This window comes from Panthera onca, chromosome A3 (assembly GCF_046562875.1).
Source record: "Panthera onca isolate mPanOnc1 chromosome A3, mPanOnc1 haplotype 2, whole genome shotgun sequence".
NCBI classification, from domain to species: Eukaryota; Metazoa; Chordata; class Mammalia; order Carnivora; family Felidae; genus Panthera; species Panthera onca.
The window spans coordinates 818,612-835,734 of record NC_138341.1 but is presented as its reverse complement, the minus strand read 5'-3'; the positions used below and the strand labels follow the sequence as shown (position 1 = coordinate 835,734).

Genomic DNA, 17,123 nt, shown 5'->3' with positions numbered 1-17,123 from the left:
CGAGGATTGTGTCCATTCTGAGTTGTCAGATTTGTGTTAATTTTTAGAAATTGTTTATGTAATGTTCCCTGACCGTGTCTTTAAATATCTGGGTAGTGACATTTTGTCCCTCATTCTTAATGCTTTTCCTTTTCATCAGTCTGGCAAGACTTTCATTAATTTTTTGATCTTATAGAATCAAATTTTAGTTTCACTGATTTTCTGTTTTTCTTTGGTTTTCTGTCTAGTTCACTGATTTCTACTCCGACTTATATTTTTTTGCTTACTTTGGGTCAGACTGCCTGTTGTTTGTTTCCAGTTCCTTAGAAGAGGTTTGTTCTCTGGCTTCAGCGGCTGCTCGAGGCCACAGGACGTCAGACCGTAGAGTGACCCACGCTGCCCTGAGGTCGGTCCGGGCTCCAGCCACGTCTCCCATCAAGACAGACAGGAGAACAAGTGTGTGTGCACAAGCGTGTGAGTGCAAGAATGATGTCTGGAGATTCTTTTCCAGCAAAAAAGGACAAATCATCGGCCGGGTGACGTTCAGCTAACAAGCGGCAAAAGTTAACTCGGTTGTTTTTGTCTGGTAGAGTTGGAAGACGCCTCCGTCCGGCGGGATGAGCCAGCCGAGGGCCTGTTTAGGAGGCTGCTCTACCCCCCCTCCCCGAGCAGGTTTTCCATCTACCCAGCAGGGGCGTCTGGAAGCACCCACATTACAGCGTCTGCGTTCGGTGGGTTTCCCGAGGGCTCTGTGGACTGTCCCAACAACCCCGACTTCCCTCATTAATAAAGGAACTAAATGACATCTTTGGGCACGTGTTCACCTTACGTTTCCTTGAGAGTCATGACCTCAGCTTTACACGGTCTCCGTTTACTGGAGCCGGACAGGCTGCAGATGCGGAGGCTGGTGGGAGGGGCACCCGCTCTCGGGGGTTTGCAGAGTGCGGACGCCGGCCACACGCCCCATCTGAGCATCGTCCTGGCCCAACAAGCAGCACAGTTATCTGCTGTGGAACCAAAATCTGTGAATGGAAAGCACCCCCTGCTGCTCTGGCAGGTGTCCCACGACCAGCAGGGGAGATGGTCTAAGCAGACACGGGGACCTCAAAGCTCAGCCGGTGGGGCCGGCGAGCCCTGGTTTGTCTGTAGGACGGCGAGGGTCTCGGTGCCTCGTCCTGTGAGCTCAGAAGCAGCCCACCCGATGCAGATACTCAGACCGCAGGCTGCTGCGAGGACACAGATCCTGTTTCGTTTTTCTTAAATTCCAACAGGATGAGGCTGGTATAGTTAAAATTTAGGTACACTGATGTGGACAAAACGCACAGCACTTTGCACGTCACCCAGCACCACGTGCACCCGATGCTGAAATAGGAGCAAACGTTGTTTGAAGAGTGGACAGCGGGACCGTGGACCACGGCGGGACCACGGCGGGACCACGGCGGGACCACGGTACGGGGACAGGACAGTGGGACAGTCGCGGCGGGACCCCGGCCTGCAGGCGACACAGCAGGTACAGCCAGAGGACTTCCGTCTGGTGCCTGAGGCCACCTGTGGAGGTCTGTGACACAGGTGTCACTCGAAACGACATTAGTTAAACGTGTTGAGCTGGAGACGGGCAGGGGTTTTAAACACCTGCTGGCACACCCCTGATTTGGAGGTTTTCTCTGTGGGGTGCTCACCCCGCTGAGGTGCCCTGAGACGCTGCTGTGAGGAAATGGGCCACAAGTTCAAGTCCAGAACTTTCTTCCTGACATCCTTATGGGGAAGCAGGGATGCGGTGACAGCCGGGCGGATGAAGCTCGCAGCCTGACGCACACGGGAGGAGAACACGTTACAAACGTGTAAACCTTCTCGAGGTTTGAAGGCGGGGCCTCGGGAGGGGCAGAGTCCAAGCCAGGAACAGGAGAGACGCTGAATCAGGCAGAAATGGACGGGGCTGCGGAGGGGCCACTGAGCCCTTCCGAACGTGAGTCTTCCATCAGTGAAAGAAAGAACACAGAAAACAGGGTCGCGTCTCAGATTTACTTTAAAAGATTAACACAGGGTACAAACTGCACACGGCCTGGCACGGAGGCACGTTAAGATTAGTATAATTCCCAGGGTTGCCTGGGTGGCTCAGTCGGTTAAGCGTCTGACTTCAGCTCAGGTCATGATCTTGCGGTTTGTGGGTTCGAGCCCCGCGTCGGGTTCTGTGCCAACAGCTCGGAGCCTGGAACCTGCTTCGGATTCCGTGTCTCCCTCTCTCTCTGCTCCTCCCCCACTCGTGCTCTGCCTCTCTCTCTCAAAAATAAATAAACATTAAAAAAACCTTAAAAACAAATTAGTGTAATTCCCAGAGTGGCTCTCGTGTGCACACTATAATCGTTAATTTCAGAGGAAGTGAAGGAGTTTAGGGAAATATTTTGCCCAAGTTCACGGAGGGAGAAACTGGCCACACATTCCAGAGCACGTCTGCTGTCCTTCCCGCCTCCGAGTCCAGAAAACTGAGAAATCGGGACAGAGTCCCCGGGACTGGATGCCACACCAGGGGGCAGGAATCCCGCAGGATCCTGCTTCGGAAAGTGGGCGTGACGATTCAGACTGGGGAGGTCTTGGGGGAACTTCCTGTCCTGTACACGGAGACCCCACCACACAAGCCGACCCCTCATCTGGTGGACGGTCACCGGACGGTCACCGTCGCGGCCACGCTCGTCCTCGCCTGCCCACAAAAGACCCTCGCCATCTCAATCCTGGATTGTGGAGAGACTCCCCAGAACCCGCCGGCATGCTGCCCTCCCGTCCTGATCCAGACCCAGCGTCCTCCCTTCTACCCGCTGCCCCGCCAGCCCGTCTCTGGCCCTCCCCTCTCCCTACTTGCCCAAATACCGAGGACTCTGCAAGGGGAGCTGCCACCCCCTCCGGAGGGACTTCCCGACCATGCAAGCACCGGTGTCCCGTCCCCACTCTGGACCCAGGGGAGAAAGTCTGTTCTTTAAGGAGAGGCACCGTAATCCACCCAGGGCGGTTCGGACCCTCATTCTGTTCCGACCGGCAGGGGCGAGACCGGCCTGCAGCCTCCGGGGCCACGGGGCATCAGGGTGCGTCTCCTGGGGTGCCCGTCTGCGACGCCTCCTTCCCCCACACACTGGGATGTCCCCCTGCCTGCAGCACAGCTGGGGACACTGGAGACCAGCCGCCCGGCATACGCGGTGATGCAGAATGCCGTCTTCTTCCCACTTTCTGGGGCTGCAAGTGTGGTCACGATGAGTGTCCCTCAAGCTCCCATTTCTCCGCTGTGTTCAGGGCTCAGGGCTGTGAACAGTCGCCAGATGGGCCAATGAGTCCCCGCGACAGGGGAGTCGGTGTTCAGTGCCTCAGGACCCTTGCATCACCTGCCTGCTGGGGTCACGGAGCCGGCGCCTCTGGCATGTGGCCGCTGGGCACAACGGAACCACATCCGGGGGCCGCCCAGCCGGAGAGGGGGGCCCGGGGGAAGCCGTGACGTGTGTTTCTAGGAACATCTGAGTGTGACGTCGCCATGCAGACTGGCAGGTCGCAGTGACGCCCAGTCAGGGACCCCCAGGCCCGAGCAGCCGCGGGCGAGTCAAAGCCACGCGGGGCCTTCCATTGAGAACGCGCGCTCCCAGACGAGGCGTGATCTCCTCTGCACCAGGGCCGACGACACGGGGCTGGAGGTGGCCGCACGGTTGGCGGGAAGTCCCCTCCCTGACATCGCCGTGTGGACCTTCTGCCCTTGAGGGGTCCCACCGTTAACGACGCCGGAGGTCACGACCCCTGCCTGCTCACGCATTTGACGGACACATGTTTCTGTACCCTGCCGACAAGGGCAGAAGCTCAGTTGTGTGAACCACGTCATATTCTCCCTCGGGTCCTGACGGCGGGAGCAAGGCCACCGGGTGCCTCGTCCGTGACAAACGCCCGGGGGACTTCACCTCAAATGAGCCACCTGCGCCGTCTGCTGGGAGCAGCCTGTGGGCAGCGTGGCTCGTCAGGGGCGTGGACGTGCCCCCCGCCCCCTCCGTGGAAAGCCCGTGGCTCTCTGCAAACGTGAAATGCGCCCCCTCGCGCTCTCCCGTGGTGACCCGTCACCTGCCACGGACGCCGACCTGGTGGCTCAGGTCAGAATGCTCAGCTTTCAAGATTCGTTTTCGTCTGGAACGGCGGCACACCTGATGGCGAGGTCGCGCCCCACCCGAGTTCTCCCGCGGGAGGGTGGGAGGCGCTTACCCTGCTTCTCTGAACTTCCTTGAAAGTGGCCCTCTGGAAAGACCTCTCCCAGGCGGCCAGCTCGCTCCCCAGGTCCACGCTGAAGACGCGACTCTGGCCGTGGCCGACCAGGACGCTGAAGCTGAACGGCCGCTGGGGCGCGAAGCCGGGAGGACCCAGGTGACAGTCTTCGTGGAGCCAGCCGTCGTCCGCCAGCCAGAGCTGGAAAACAGAACGCGTCAGGGCGTTAGTGCGGGAGGGGGTCCCGACCGAGAGCCGAGGCCCCACGGCCACCAGATGGGGACACGGAGCCACTGCGGACCCGGCCACACGGGGAGCCCCGTTCAGGGCAGGGCCGTCCTCCCACGTGGCAGCTGTGGAGATGAGCCCGAAACAGATTTAGGTAAATTCCACCCAAAGCAGCTTCCACTTAAAATAGCGGTAACCACAGCGTCCGCTTCAGCGTCTCACGGGAAGGTCAGGTCACGGGACCCGGGTGCCCCAGTCTGGCATGAACACGGCCCTAACCAGGCCCCTTGCTGCCGGGTCGCGGGGCATCACCAGCTCTTCTGTCCTGGGCAAAAGGACCCCTGCTCAGAACCCCCCCGAGGCACCGCAGGACCCCCAGCCGTCCAAGGCGTACTTGTACCATCCCAGGGTCCTGGCCACACAGAACCAATGTCCAGAAACATCCCGAGAGCGAAGGTTAAGGCAGAGGAGCCCTGGATGCCGTGGGCTCTGCACACAGACATCGGGTGTGTGCACTTCCTTCCCGAGTCGGTGGCGGACGCGGCTAAGGAGAGGGTGACTCTGGGCCTCACTGGTCTCGGGTCAGCACAGCCCAGGACTGGACGCTCAGGGGACGCAGTGCTGCATGCGGCAGGCAGCGCCCGGCGAGTCTCCCCTCCCTCTGTGTGCTGGCTTGCACACGCACCTCTTCTGCTCTCCACACACACACACACACACACATACTCGCACACGCCCCTCTTCCCGTCCACACACACACGTACTTGCATACGCATACTCACACACGCACACACATGCACACATGTACGTAAGCGTGCACCTTCCTCTACTCACAGCGTGCTCCGGCCTGCACCCGCCCCTCATCCCTCTCTCCACACGCACACACATCTGCACACACGCGCGCACCCGCACTGCCTAGGCGCTGACCCTCCACGTGGACTGTGCCTGAACCACCTTGTCCGGTGAAGGGGACGGAGGGCAGACTCCTCGCCAAGGGACCCCGGTGTTCACCGTGGCTCAGCTGTGCAGGTAGAGACTACGGTTGTGTGTAGGTGGCTCGTGGGTTCTGGGGGCTCCTGATTCTCCTCCGGCCTCGGGACGTCTCCGCAGGACTCGCCTGTGCGCCCTCTACCTGCTGTTGGTCCTCAGCGGTGTTTGCGCCTGCACACGGTCAGATTCCTCCTGCCTCACGGGCGGGTGCACAGGTGTGTGCGTGCCTGTGCACGTGCGGGGGTGGTGTGTGTTCCTAGCCCTAAACGAACCCTGGGCAAGAGACTGCGCCCTGATTTCGGATCCCCCCCCAGATCTTTCACTTCAGCCTGGGATACACAGAAACCGTTCAACAGATGAGACTGCCCGTCATAAACCAGGAGTGCGTCCTAGTCACCGACACAACGTCTCAGAAATTGGGTCTGCAAGTACTGAACGTAACTGTCTAGACCGCCGACCTAAGGAGACGGCTCGGGAAGCGTCTGTGTGGGCGATGCCGCCAGTGGGACGGCCAATCGCGCTCTCCTGTCCCTGGTTACACCGGGAGCTCGTATTTCCGTAGGGGGAAAACAGGACTTTCTCTGCCAAGGGTTAGCTGTCCACCTCTGAGGCTGTTTTGGGCTTTGAGACGCAGGCACAGGAGGGGGTCAGGCGCTTAGAGTGGCAGCACAGAGAAAGCACGAGCCACCAGTGCCCTCCGCGCCTGTTAGGTCCTCATGCGTTTGCACAAACGCACGTTGTGATCGAGGCGCTGCTGAGCGGAGAGACGGGGTCTGAGCTAATACGCGGCTGGCGGGCTTCCGACAGTCGGGGCCAGTCCTGGAGCAGGAGCGGACCCCCTGCCGGCCCTGTAAGCACACAGAACCCCGCACGTCCCCTTTTCTGACAACAGAACAAAAAGAGCACATTTTAAAATTACCTGGAGTTTTCCTACTTCTGTGTATTTGTTCTAGGTACTTATCTGCACATTTATAATTATTGTATCCATGCAGGGAACGTGAAAGAGCAATAGTTCTGCTGGGGCTACTCTGTATGCCGCCTGTGGGTTTTTTTTTTGTTTTTTTTAATTTTTTTTTTAACGTTTATTTATTTTTGAGACAGAGAGAGACAGAGCATGAACAGGGGAGGGTCAGAGAGAGAGGGAGACACAGAATCTGAAACGGGCTCCAGGCTCTGAGCAGTCAGCACAGAGCCCGACGCGGGGCTCGAACTCACGGACCGCGAGATCGTGACCTGAGCCGAAGTCGGACGCTTAACCGACGGAGCCACCCAGGCGCCCCATCTGCCTGTGGGTTTTATCCCCTCCATATGCAGTGTCAGCACATGTACCTCTGCACGTAGTGGAGTTTTTAATAGACTACTTAAATCGACGGTTTTAAGAGACTACTTAAAATGCATAATGTTAGCTTTCTAAGTATTGCTCAGTGATATTGTTATAATTCTCCAAATGGCCACTACCTTCAGGAGCAGAATTTAGATTTTCACCTACATGGCGATCTGACTCTTGAACCACTTATTTAGATCACTTGTGAGGAGCAAGGTCACTTTTCAAGGAGCAACGTGTTTTGCCACTCAAACCAGTGAGCGGAGCTCTGCCTTTACGGACAAATACGAGGAAATACAGATCGCTCTTGAGCAGCCTGGGAAGTCCCAGGGAAGAACACGGAAGGATTTCAGGGATGACGTTACTTTCTGAAGCACGGAGAACAACATTAATGTCAGTGACCTTAGTGGTCCGTATGGAGCTCATTTCCACAGACATTTCTTGTGGCTCCCGTGTGAGACGATAACTCAGTCAACAGGGCTCGGAAATGAGCCACCAGGGTGGGAGGTGAGTGGCTCCCCCCTCCCCGGCTGCACCCACAGCATCTGCATTAGAACACCTGGTTTTAAGCCCCTCGGAGCTGCAAATCCCGTTAAGGGCCAGCTCCCTCCCCCCTCCCCCCACCCCCCAGGACCTGGACGTGTCCCGAGGAACACAAACATCCAGGAACGCTGTGCCCCTGCAGGCTGTCAGGACTACTCCAAGTTGCAGAACTCTGTCCTACCGTGAAGACAGACAGCTCATTTTGACTCTGGGTCACACAGTGGCCCAGGCTCCCTCTCCTGACCCCACCCCAGCCCTCAGAGTCCCCCTGCCCTTTGCAGCAAAGCCCTGGAGCCAACCCCCCACCCCCCCACCCTGTGCAGGGTCCTCCCTCATGCAGGTGCAAGTTCTCGGCTCAAGGGAGGGGCTTCCAGACATTCACGGAGGACAGGAGCCCCTTCCCTGGGGTCCCAGCTGCCTGGCGGGTCGCTGGAGAGCAGGCTGAAAATTCTTACTGCGGACTCTAGACAGATTCCAGGGACTCCAAGGGTCCCAAGGAGTGGAACAGAATAGGATTTAAGATGACCCTGGGTTGGGAACTTACTAGCCACCCTGTGCTTATGGGCTCTGAGCCCAAAGATAAGGAGGATTCGATCCCTGTACGAGAGGATTAACTCCGATGTAAACGGGGGGGGGGGGGGGGGGGAAGGGGGGGGCTTAGCAAGGCCCCCGGGCAGGCACCCCACAGAGGTAGATGCTGCTATCTAGATCCTCTGCCAAACGTGAGTTAACTTAAATTTTAACCGAAAAATTTCAGGTTGGGTATTCTTCTGTTGGAGGACACATCCCCCTCCTCTCCCGCCAGACTCCCCAGAGTCAACTGGCGTTTCTGTTTGCCGCTGTCTGCGAGCCGCATACAACCTACATGTGCAATCAAAGCCCATGGATGCAATTTTCTCATCTATTTCTGATGAGAGTTGAAATAGAGAATACGTAATTTAAGAATCGGAAAAAGTAGGGGCGCCTGGGTGGCTCAGTCGGTTGAGCGTCCTGCTTCGGCTCAGGTCACAATCTCACGGTCTGTGCGTTCGAGCCCCGCGTCGGGCTCTGTGCTGACAGCTCACAGCCTGGAGCTGCTTCGGATTCTGTGTCTCCCTCTCTGTCTACCCCTCCCACACTCGTGTTATGTCTCTCTCTCTCTCTCAAAAATGAATAAACTTAAAAAAGAAAGAACCAGAGAAAGTAATTTCTTAGAAGAAAGTCAGAGAAACAAACCTACAACAGCAGGATTCATTCCTGGATGGAATACTAATGGCCGTACTTGGAAAAGGTCGTTCTGACACAAATCATTAACAACTGTTGCTGATGGTGCCAGTTCTTCTGATATCGAACTTTATTTCAACCTTTGAAAAGCGAATTAAATGCTCATAAATAAGTTTAGATTTATATGTGCACAGTGATCACCCACAACGAAAGGCGTGTACCAAAGGGGGCATCATTTTGTAGAATCGCCATTTAGGACATCCAAATGAGACATTCGACTGACAGAATACGATCTCCTTTTTAAAGAAGTTCGATGCTACAAAGTTATCCTTATTGTTATTATTTGCCCCATATGGGATTAATATATGTGCTGTGGCTGTTCTCCTGACTAATGTAATGGTTTGCTAATCATTTCACAACATGTTTACTGGTCTTCCTGGAAGAAATGCTGGATAAAAACAGAAATGGCTGCGCAGTTATTAACGAAGCACGTCTGTACAAAATGACGGTCTCTGGAACACATCCCGACACCAAAAGAGCACTTCAGACGCGGGAGAGCCGTGTAAAAGCCAGAATGTGACAATGTGGAACTTTTGTAAAATAAAAGGAAAAGCCATAAAATTTTCCTCTACAATTATCTTGTGGAATATCGATGAATGAAAATCTACACGTATAAATTATCACGAGAATCACTTCAGCATCATGGTTCCTTCTACCACTGTGATAATAGTATTATGGGGATGGGACGTATTTCCCTCGTAGGTGTTGTTATTACATGCAGCTTAAAATTCCAGATCTAAATTTAAAATTACTTTTGAGGACATTTTCCATTTAAGGAGGCATATCAAAATTTAAAACATTAAATTTTCATTCAAAACTTCTAGCTTTTGACTAATGACTCCTTGGGGTCAAATTCTCAGACAAAACACATGAAAAACGGCACTGCATATATTTTTACTTTCCGCTCCGGTACAGACTTCCTACTTTGCTGTGCGCACTCCTGCGTGAGAAAGACACAGGAGCGTCCCACGCTGGGGCACAGCGCTCTCCTGTACTGGGACTCAGACACGGCTTCCTCCCCTTGCGGAGAGGCTCGGACCTCAAGGCTGTGCCTCTTACCCCTGACCTGGGCCTCATCTGCCACGAAGTCAAAGCTCTCCATCCATCTGGGCTGTTTTGTTGCTGGAAGAAATTAGTCCTTGACGGAAACGTCCCCAGAATGAAGGGAAGCCCCCAGCTGGTAGGACACGTCTCGCAGACTCGTGCCGCAGATGATGTGGTCAAGGCTTAGCTGTTGGCCTTTTTAGGGGATGTCTGGAGACAGCTTCCCTCCAAGTGTATGTAACTCACTTCTGATACCTCACTGAAGCCCAGGGTTGACCAGCCGCCCCCACCCCCAGCAACGAGCACGGTCTGGCCAAGTACAGTCTGCTCCCCACCACGCTGTGGCCGGTACCGTAGTGTGGGCTTCACGTGGTCTCTTCCTACGTGTGTATACCTACATACCATATAGAGGATGTGTATCACACGTCATATGTGTCATGTATGTTTAGTGACCCGCTTCTCACCAGCAGAATATGGTGGAAATGGCTGTCTCTGGTGGAGACGGCGGCCTCTGGCCAACTCAGCAAGGAGCTGAGCCCCCCCAGTCCAGACCTTCCAGCAACCGAATTCCACTGACCTCCACGAGTGGGCCTGCAAGGAGACCTTCCACAGAGTGCGGTTCAGCTGGGGCCATAGACCTTAGGCTGAAAGCTGACTCCTCTCATGACCAGCTGTGGGACGGATGATTCCCGAGACAATGTGTGTTGTTTTACACGCCCAGATCACACTCACAGGTCTCTGACTTCACATTTCAGTGCGTGACTTACTAATGGAGCCAATGAGTTTCAACTACTGTGGAAAGGAGAGTGGAAAGGAAGGAAGAAACGGGCACCTGAGCGGCCCAGGAGGCTGAGCGTCTGACTCCTGATTTTGGCTCAGGTCATGATCTCACAGGTTGTGGGATCGAGCCCCGTGTTGGGCTCTGTGCCGACAGTGCAGAGCCTGCTTGGGATTCTCTCTCCCCCTCTCTCTGCCTCTCCCCTCCTCGCTCTCTCTCTCTCTCTCTCTCAAAATAAATAAGTAAACATTAAAAAATAAAAAAGAGATGAGGAGGTATAATTAACATACAATTATGATCCCTACTGGCATTATTAACAACAACTAATATTCTCATGGTTTTGTAAAGGTTGTTAATACAACCAGGCCTCTCATCACTAAGGTTCTATCCAATGACGCAGAGGAATTCATTAGTGTTGTAAAATGATACTTACTGACAAGGAGGTGTCAAAGCACAAATGCTGCACACACGACACGAGACTTAACACCGCAGAATGTTAGCACCACATGTTAGCACCGCAGAAACTTCCAGAATGAACACAGATGTCTGGGCCACATCTCAAATAAAATGAAACCATTAGCTCTGCTTTAAAGCTCCCTCCGGGTGATTTCCCCTTAAGACAAGGCTGAGAATCACCGGCAGGTGCATCCCTGGCCCTGTGGTGTGGGAGAATCACGGCTCCCGGGATGCAGAGGGCAGGAGGGGACCTCAAACATGCCCTAAAAAGGCCGTGTTCGGTGAGCACTTCCTTATGGCCGGGGCGTTTGGTCATCACACAATTAACACAACCCTGCAGAGGGTCACAAATAATAGACAACAACAGGTTATTATCACCCCATTTTACAGATGAGGAAACTGAGGCATAAAGAAACAAAGTAAAATTTCAGGTGGTAGCGTCAGCCCTGTCTACATCGAGAGCACGTGCTTCACACACAACAGCAGACCCTCTGTGGCACATTCACTGGGTGCATTTATTTCCTGCCTGTGCACTGTGGGTCAGCCGGACGTCAGCAGGTCCGGGACAGCTGGCCGAGGGCACCGCCTCCTGTGTCTCCTCCCCTGTGATGGGTGGTGACGGCCCTGGCTTCTCACTGAGCAGGGGCATGAGGCCAGAGACAAGCCTCCCCCCCAGCCTGGGCACAAGTCACAGCTGGGAGCACCCCTGGGCCCAAAGCAGGCGCTTCCGGGTCACCGGGATGGGGTGGGACTGACCTCTTCCCGCCTGGCGGAGTCCCCTGAGCCGCTCAGTGACCAGGTTTTGCATTTCAGGTTCCATTTCCCAACCTCTGTATCATTCAGTGTGACCTGAGGTCTGCTAAAAGCCCATCCGTGAGACACCCGTGTCTCCTGGCTGGTGTAGCCTGGTGCAATCCCCGCTCAAATCCCCGGTTGTCTTCTTCTCCGATATGTCAACGTGTGACAACTGCAAGCAAGCAGGAGTCGCACAGAGCGCTCCCGGGAAACCCCGACCTCATGAGTCCCAGACGAGGTGTCAGCCCAGGAGAAACGGAAAACTTGTTTCTTGGCAGTGGATTCGCTACTTTGGAACTGGGTGATTCTGAAAGCTTGGGATGGAGGTTATTGGTAAAACTTTGCCCTTTCTTAGCCAGTGAATGCTTTCCCTCTAATAGACGTGGAATATTTGATCAGTCATTCTGGTCTGCTTGGGCCAGACTTTGAAAAGAAAAGCTGGGAAGCTGGGGTTTGTATCTGACCTGTTAAAAACAATGGCAATGACAATAATATACCAAAGATCCCGGAACATATTACTGTAAGTGGCAGTGACTAAAACACTCTCTCCCCAGTATGTGTGCACATACACACTTGTGCACACTCTATCGATCCACCGGTCCACCCACCCATCCACCCACCCACCAATCCACCAATCCATCCAACCATGCATCCTTCCTTCCTTTCATCCATCCACCCACTCACCAATTCATCCATCCATCCATCCATCATCCATCCACCCACCAACTCATCCATCCATCCATCCATCCATCCATGCATCCATGCTTCCTTCCTTCCTTCCTACCTTCCTTCCTTCCTTCCTTCCTTCCTTCCTTCCTTCCTTCCATCCACCCACCAACTCATCCATCCATGTATCCTTCCTTCCTTCCTTCCTTCCTTCCTTCCTTCCTTCCTTCCTTTCCTTCCTTCCTTCCATCCATCCACCCACCCACCAACTCATCCATCCACCCATCCATCCATGCATCCTTCCTTCCTTCCTATCCATCCATCCATCAATCCACCCACCCAACTCATCCATCCTTCCTTCCTCCCTCCCTCCATTCCTTCCTTCTTTCCTTCCTTCCTTCCATCCACCCACCCAACTCATCCATCCATCCATACATCCATGCATCCATGCATCCTTCCTTCCTTCCTATCCATCCATCCATCCACCCACCCAACTCATCCATCCTTCCATCCTTCCTTCCTTCCTTCCATCCATCCATCTACCCACCCACCAACTCATCCATCCATCCATCCATCCATCCATCATCCATCTATCCACCAACTCATCCATCCATCCATCTATCCACCCACCCACCAACTCATCCATCCTTCCTTCCTTCCTTCCTTCCTTCCTTCCTTCTTTCCTTCCATCCACCCACCAACTCATCCATGTTTCCTTCCTTCCTTCCTTCCTTCCTTCCTTCCTTCCTTCCTTCCTTTCCTTCCTTTCCTTCCTTCCATCCATCCACCCACCAACTCATCCATCCACCCATCCATCCATGCATCCTTCCTTCCTTCCTATCCATCCATCCATCCATCCATCCACCCACCCAACTCATCCATCCTTCCTTCCTTCCTCCCTTCCTTCCTTCCTTCGATCCATCCATCTACCCACCCACCAACTCATCCATCCATCCATCTATCCATCCATGCATTCATGTATCCTTCCTTCCTTCCTTCTTTCCTTCCTTCCTTCCTTCCATCCACCCACCCAACTCATCCATCCATCCATACATCCATGCATCCATGCATCCTTCCTTCCTTCCTATCCATCCATCCATCCACCCACCCAGCTCATCCATCCTTCCATCCTTCCTTCCTTCCTTCCTTCCATCCACCCACCAACTCATCCATCCATCCATCCATCCATCCATCATCCATCTATCCACCCACCCACCAACTCATCCATCCTTCCTTCCTTCCTTCCATCCACCCACCAACTCATCCATCCATCCATCCATCCATCCATCCATCATCCATCTATCCACCAACTCATCCATCCATCCATCTATCCACCCACCCACCAACTCATCCATCCATCCTTCCTTCCTTCCTTCCTTCCTTCCTTCCTTCCATCCACCCACCAACTCATCCATCCATCCATCCATCCATCCATCCATTCATCTGCGTGAACAGCAGGATGGCAGGTTTCAGGATGGGGAAATGTTATGAATACAGAAGATTTTCAGGTTATCTTACTATCTCAATGGACTCTTAAACCCAAAGGCACATCTTACTTCCATGAGCACATCTCACGTGCAAAGGATACCTACCTTGTGAAGTTTAAATAGTACCTCACAGAGGTTGTAGGTTTTTTCTGCCCGTACCCAGTCTAATGTGCTTACCTGCAAGAAATATAAGATATATACATAAATCATAAGCATTCTCTTGTTTAAAAAAAGGCAACTGTGTGAGGTAATGGATGTGCTCATTAGCTCAGCTGTGGGAATCATTTCACACGTGCACATACATCAAACCATCATGTTGTTCACTTGAGCTATTTACAATTTTATTTGTTAATTATACCTCATAAGGCTGGGAAGAATTTTAAAGTAGACACAAAAACAAGCATGCTTGTTGGATTACTTTCAGTTGGATAAATTTAAACATTTACAGCAATGGAGTCAACGTGTCTTTACCTTAATTAAATTCTACACCATGAGTAGGGCAGTAGGACACCAAACCTTGCCTGTGGCAGGGGATTTGACGGAGAACTTGTGCTCACAGCACAAGTCGGTAACGTAGGGGCTCATCTATTACACTCACTTGGGTACAGTTTTAGAATTCATTCTGGACTCCTCATACATTAAGTTATGGACCAATTTTCGGTCCCGTCTAGGGAGCTTACTGAGAGGGTGGTTAGTTTGTGTGTGACAGTGTGCTGCGTGTCCAGTCGTGAGACTTAGGATAAACTCACTAGTCTGCTCCGTTCCAGAAACGAATACAAATTTATTGACTTACCAATTTAATCGAACGTTTTTGATTGGCCTGACTGCATTTCACAACCATTTTAGCAATAATAATGAAGACATCGTCCAACTTTTGAATGGTGTTCTATGGACTGCAATTCATGTTCACTTACATGCTGTACACGAAAATATTTTGTGTAAAAAAATCTGAAATACTCAACACTGTAACAAATTTTGACTGTGACTGCTTACCCGGTGGCTACCTTGCAGCAACTAAACACACAAATAAGAATGAAAATACTCAAAGGTTCACCGTGTCTTTGAAATGAAAGTACATGATGTACGTAGTTGGTGACCTTCTTGAAATTGTTCCACCAAATAAATACTGGGACGTAATCAGGCATTTCGAGCCCATCACCTGAGAACGTTTCACCGAATAGTTAATGATGTGAAATTACACTGGCATGTTGCCACTTCATATTAACTGATCCAGAGGTAAGTAAGTCATTGTTCCTGTGATTAACAAAACACGAAAATGGTAAAATATAAAGGTGGAAAGGTCAATCACAGTCATAATTCGAAGGTAATTTGGGGGCAAAGTAGAGCATTTAGGCTGCAGCAATGAAGGTAGACACAATTTTTAATTTTTCCAGTTATAACAATGCTGCCTATTTTTGGAGAACCGTGAAAAAGAAAAAAAATGACATTATTCAGAATGTCCTTCCTTAGTAGTTCCCTGTTGCTGTAAATAGGCATGGCTACGCACACTCGTTCAGTGCGCGTGTTGGCCATTGTCAAGCTTTGCTACGTGAACCCTTCTCTGGCTCAGCCAAAGCACAAACACAAAGTACTCCTAAGTTTCCGCTTGACGTAAATTATCTCCAGAATATTCGTGATGCCCGTCAGGGCTGCCTCTACCTTCTATTTTATTAGTTATGACTCTAGAAGTTATCTGGGCTGCACCAACCCAACACTAAAGCCAACAAGCTCCCAGGCAGGAGCCATCTAGGACGTGGCTGTCCCCAAGAAAACCAAGATGGGTGGCATCTACGTATATTTGTATAATTAGAAGGGAAATAGAAAGTTCAGCCTTGGAGGTTTGTAGGACAGCGGTGAGTGATGGATGAAATCTCAGAAGCGGACATTCCTAGAGTTGTGAACTAACTCTGAATGCAGGCAGGTGTCACCTTCGAAGCAGGTTCCTGGCCCCATGGGGGTGATTCAGACTTAGCCAGTGTGGGAAGGGGCTCAGAGATCCTGGTTTTACATTTGAGTAAATTTACTACTGAGGCCATGTGAACCAGCAGCCTTGCCATCACCTGGGAACCTCAGGACCCACCACAGACTGGTCAGATCAGAATTTTGTCTCAAAAATACGCCCAGGTGGGGCACCTGGGGGGCTCGGCTGGTTGAGGGTCCAACTCGTGGTTTCAGCTCAGGCCATGATCCCAGGGTTGAGGGACCGAGCCCCACGTCCGGCTCCACGCTGAGCATGGAACGTTCTTGAGATTCTCTCTCTCCCGCTCTCTCTGCCCATCTGCACCGTTGGTGTGGGCTTGTTCTCTCTCTCTCAAAATAAACAAATAAACTCAAAAAAATATGTGCAGGCGATGCCCCTGTTGTGATGATGTCTTAAGAAGATAATCCAAGGGTTAAAAGCCTAACCCCTTTTAAAAGGAAAGGCAGACAGACAGGCGGTGGGGACCCGAGCAGACGCCTATTCAGTCAGAACTCCTTGCTTTGCGAACCAGATGCTCCATGAGGTAACCTGCTGATTTCGGAGGCCCTCAGGTGGACGGACCCAGCTGAAGGCTCTTCCCTGCCTCTCAGGAGGGGCAAGACCCTCTGATAGGAAGGGAGGGATGCGGAGTGACACTCAGAGCCGTCACCGTGCCTGCCTGTCTCCGGAGAAATACTTCCCTGGACGGGAATGAGATGTGATCCCCTGATCCTTACGCTCCTTCCTGGCGACTCGGAAATCAAGAAAGGGAAAAATGATCCACGATGGAATCTCAGCGTTTCCAGCCAGCAGGCAACAGAATGGAACTAACCAGCCTTTGCAACGTGGAAGAAAAGCGTGAAGGTCTGTAACCCCAGGCCACTGATGCTTTTCCCAAGTCCTGAGAGTTGACAGTTTGTTTCCTCGGCCACATCTGACTTGGAATGTAGCAGAAACTTTAGGCTGTAAATGTAATATCTTGGTGTCCTTTAATCTTATTGGGGAACACCTACCGGGTAGCCCCAGAGGGGACACAGAATAATTCTGTATCAGACACACAATTATCTAGTGTTTCTTCAATCTACAAACCTTCAAATGAGTTATTTCTTTCCAGGTAAAAATTTTTAAATGATAGAATATATTTGCCTAATTGACATTCTTAAAGTTGCTTCTACTATTCCCTGCATATTCATAAGGAACTGCTACATAATTTATACGTTAATGCTGTACGACGCTGTAAAATTGACTTCATGACTGTTATTAACACATTTTAATGATTTTTGAAAACATGTTGCTCACGTTTTCTCAGATGCCAATTTGCAAGTCAGAAATAACCCGCTGGCTGGAAGGAGAGCACAGTGATGAGAACAATCCCGGCTTTCGTCG

General features: G+C 52.2%; 1 protein-coding gene across 1 annotated transcript in view; it reads right to left on the bottom strand.

Annotated features, from left to right (window-relative positions):
- SNTG2 (syntrophin gamma 2) overlaps positions 1-17,123 on the bottom strand; it is a 179,580-nt gene that overhangs the window by 24,678 nt on the left and 137,779 nt on the right. Inside the window, exons 13-14 of the mRNA XM_078445075.2 lie at positions 13,883-13,954; positions 4,207-4,407 (exon numbers count right to left, since the gene is read on the bottom strand). Of these exons, the coding sequence (XP_078301201.1) occupies positions 4,207-4,407; positions 13,883-13,954 (273 nt within the window). The remainder of the gene's footprint in view (positions 1-4,206; positions 4,408-13,882; positions 13,955-17,123) is intronic.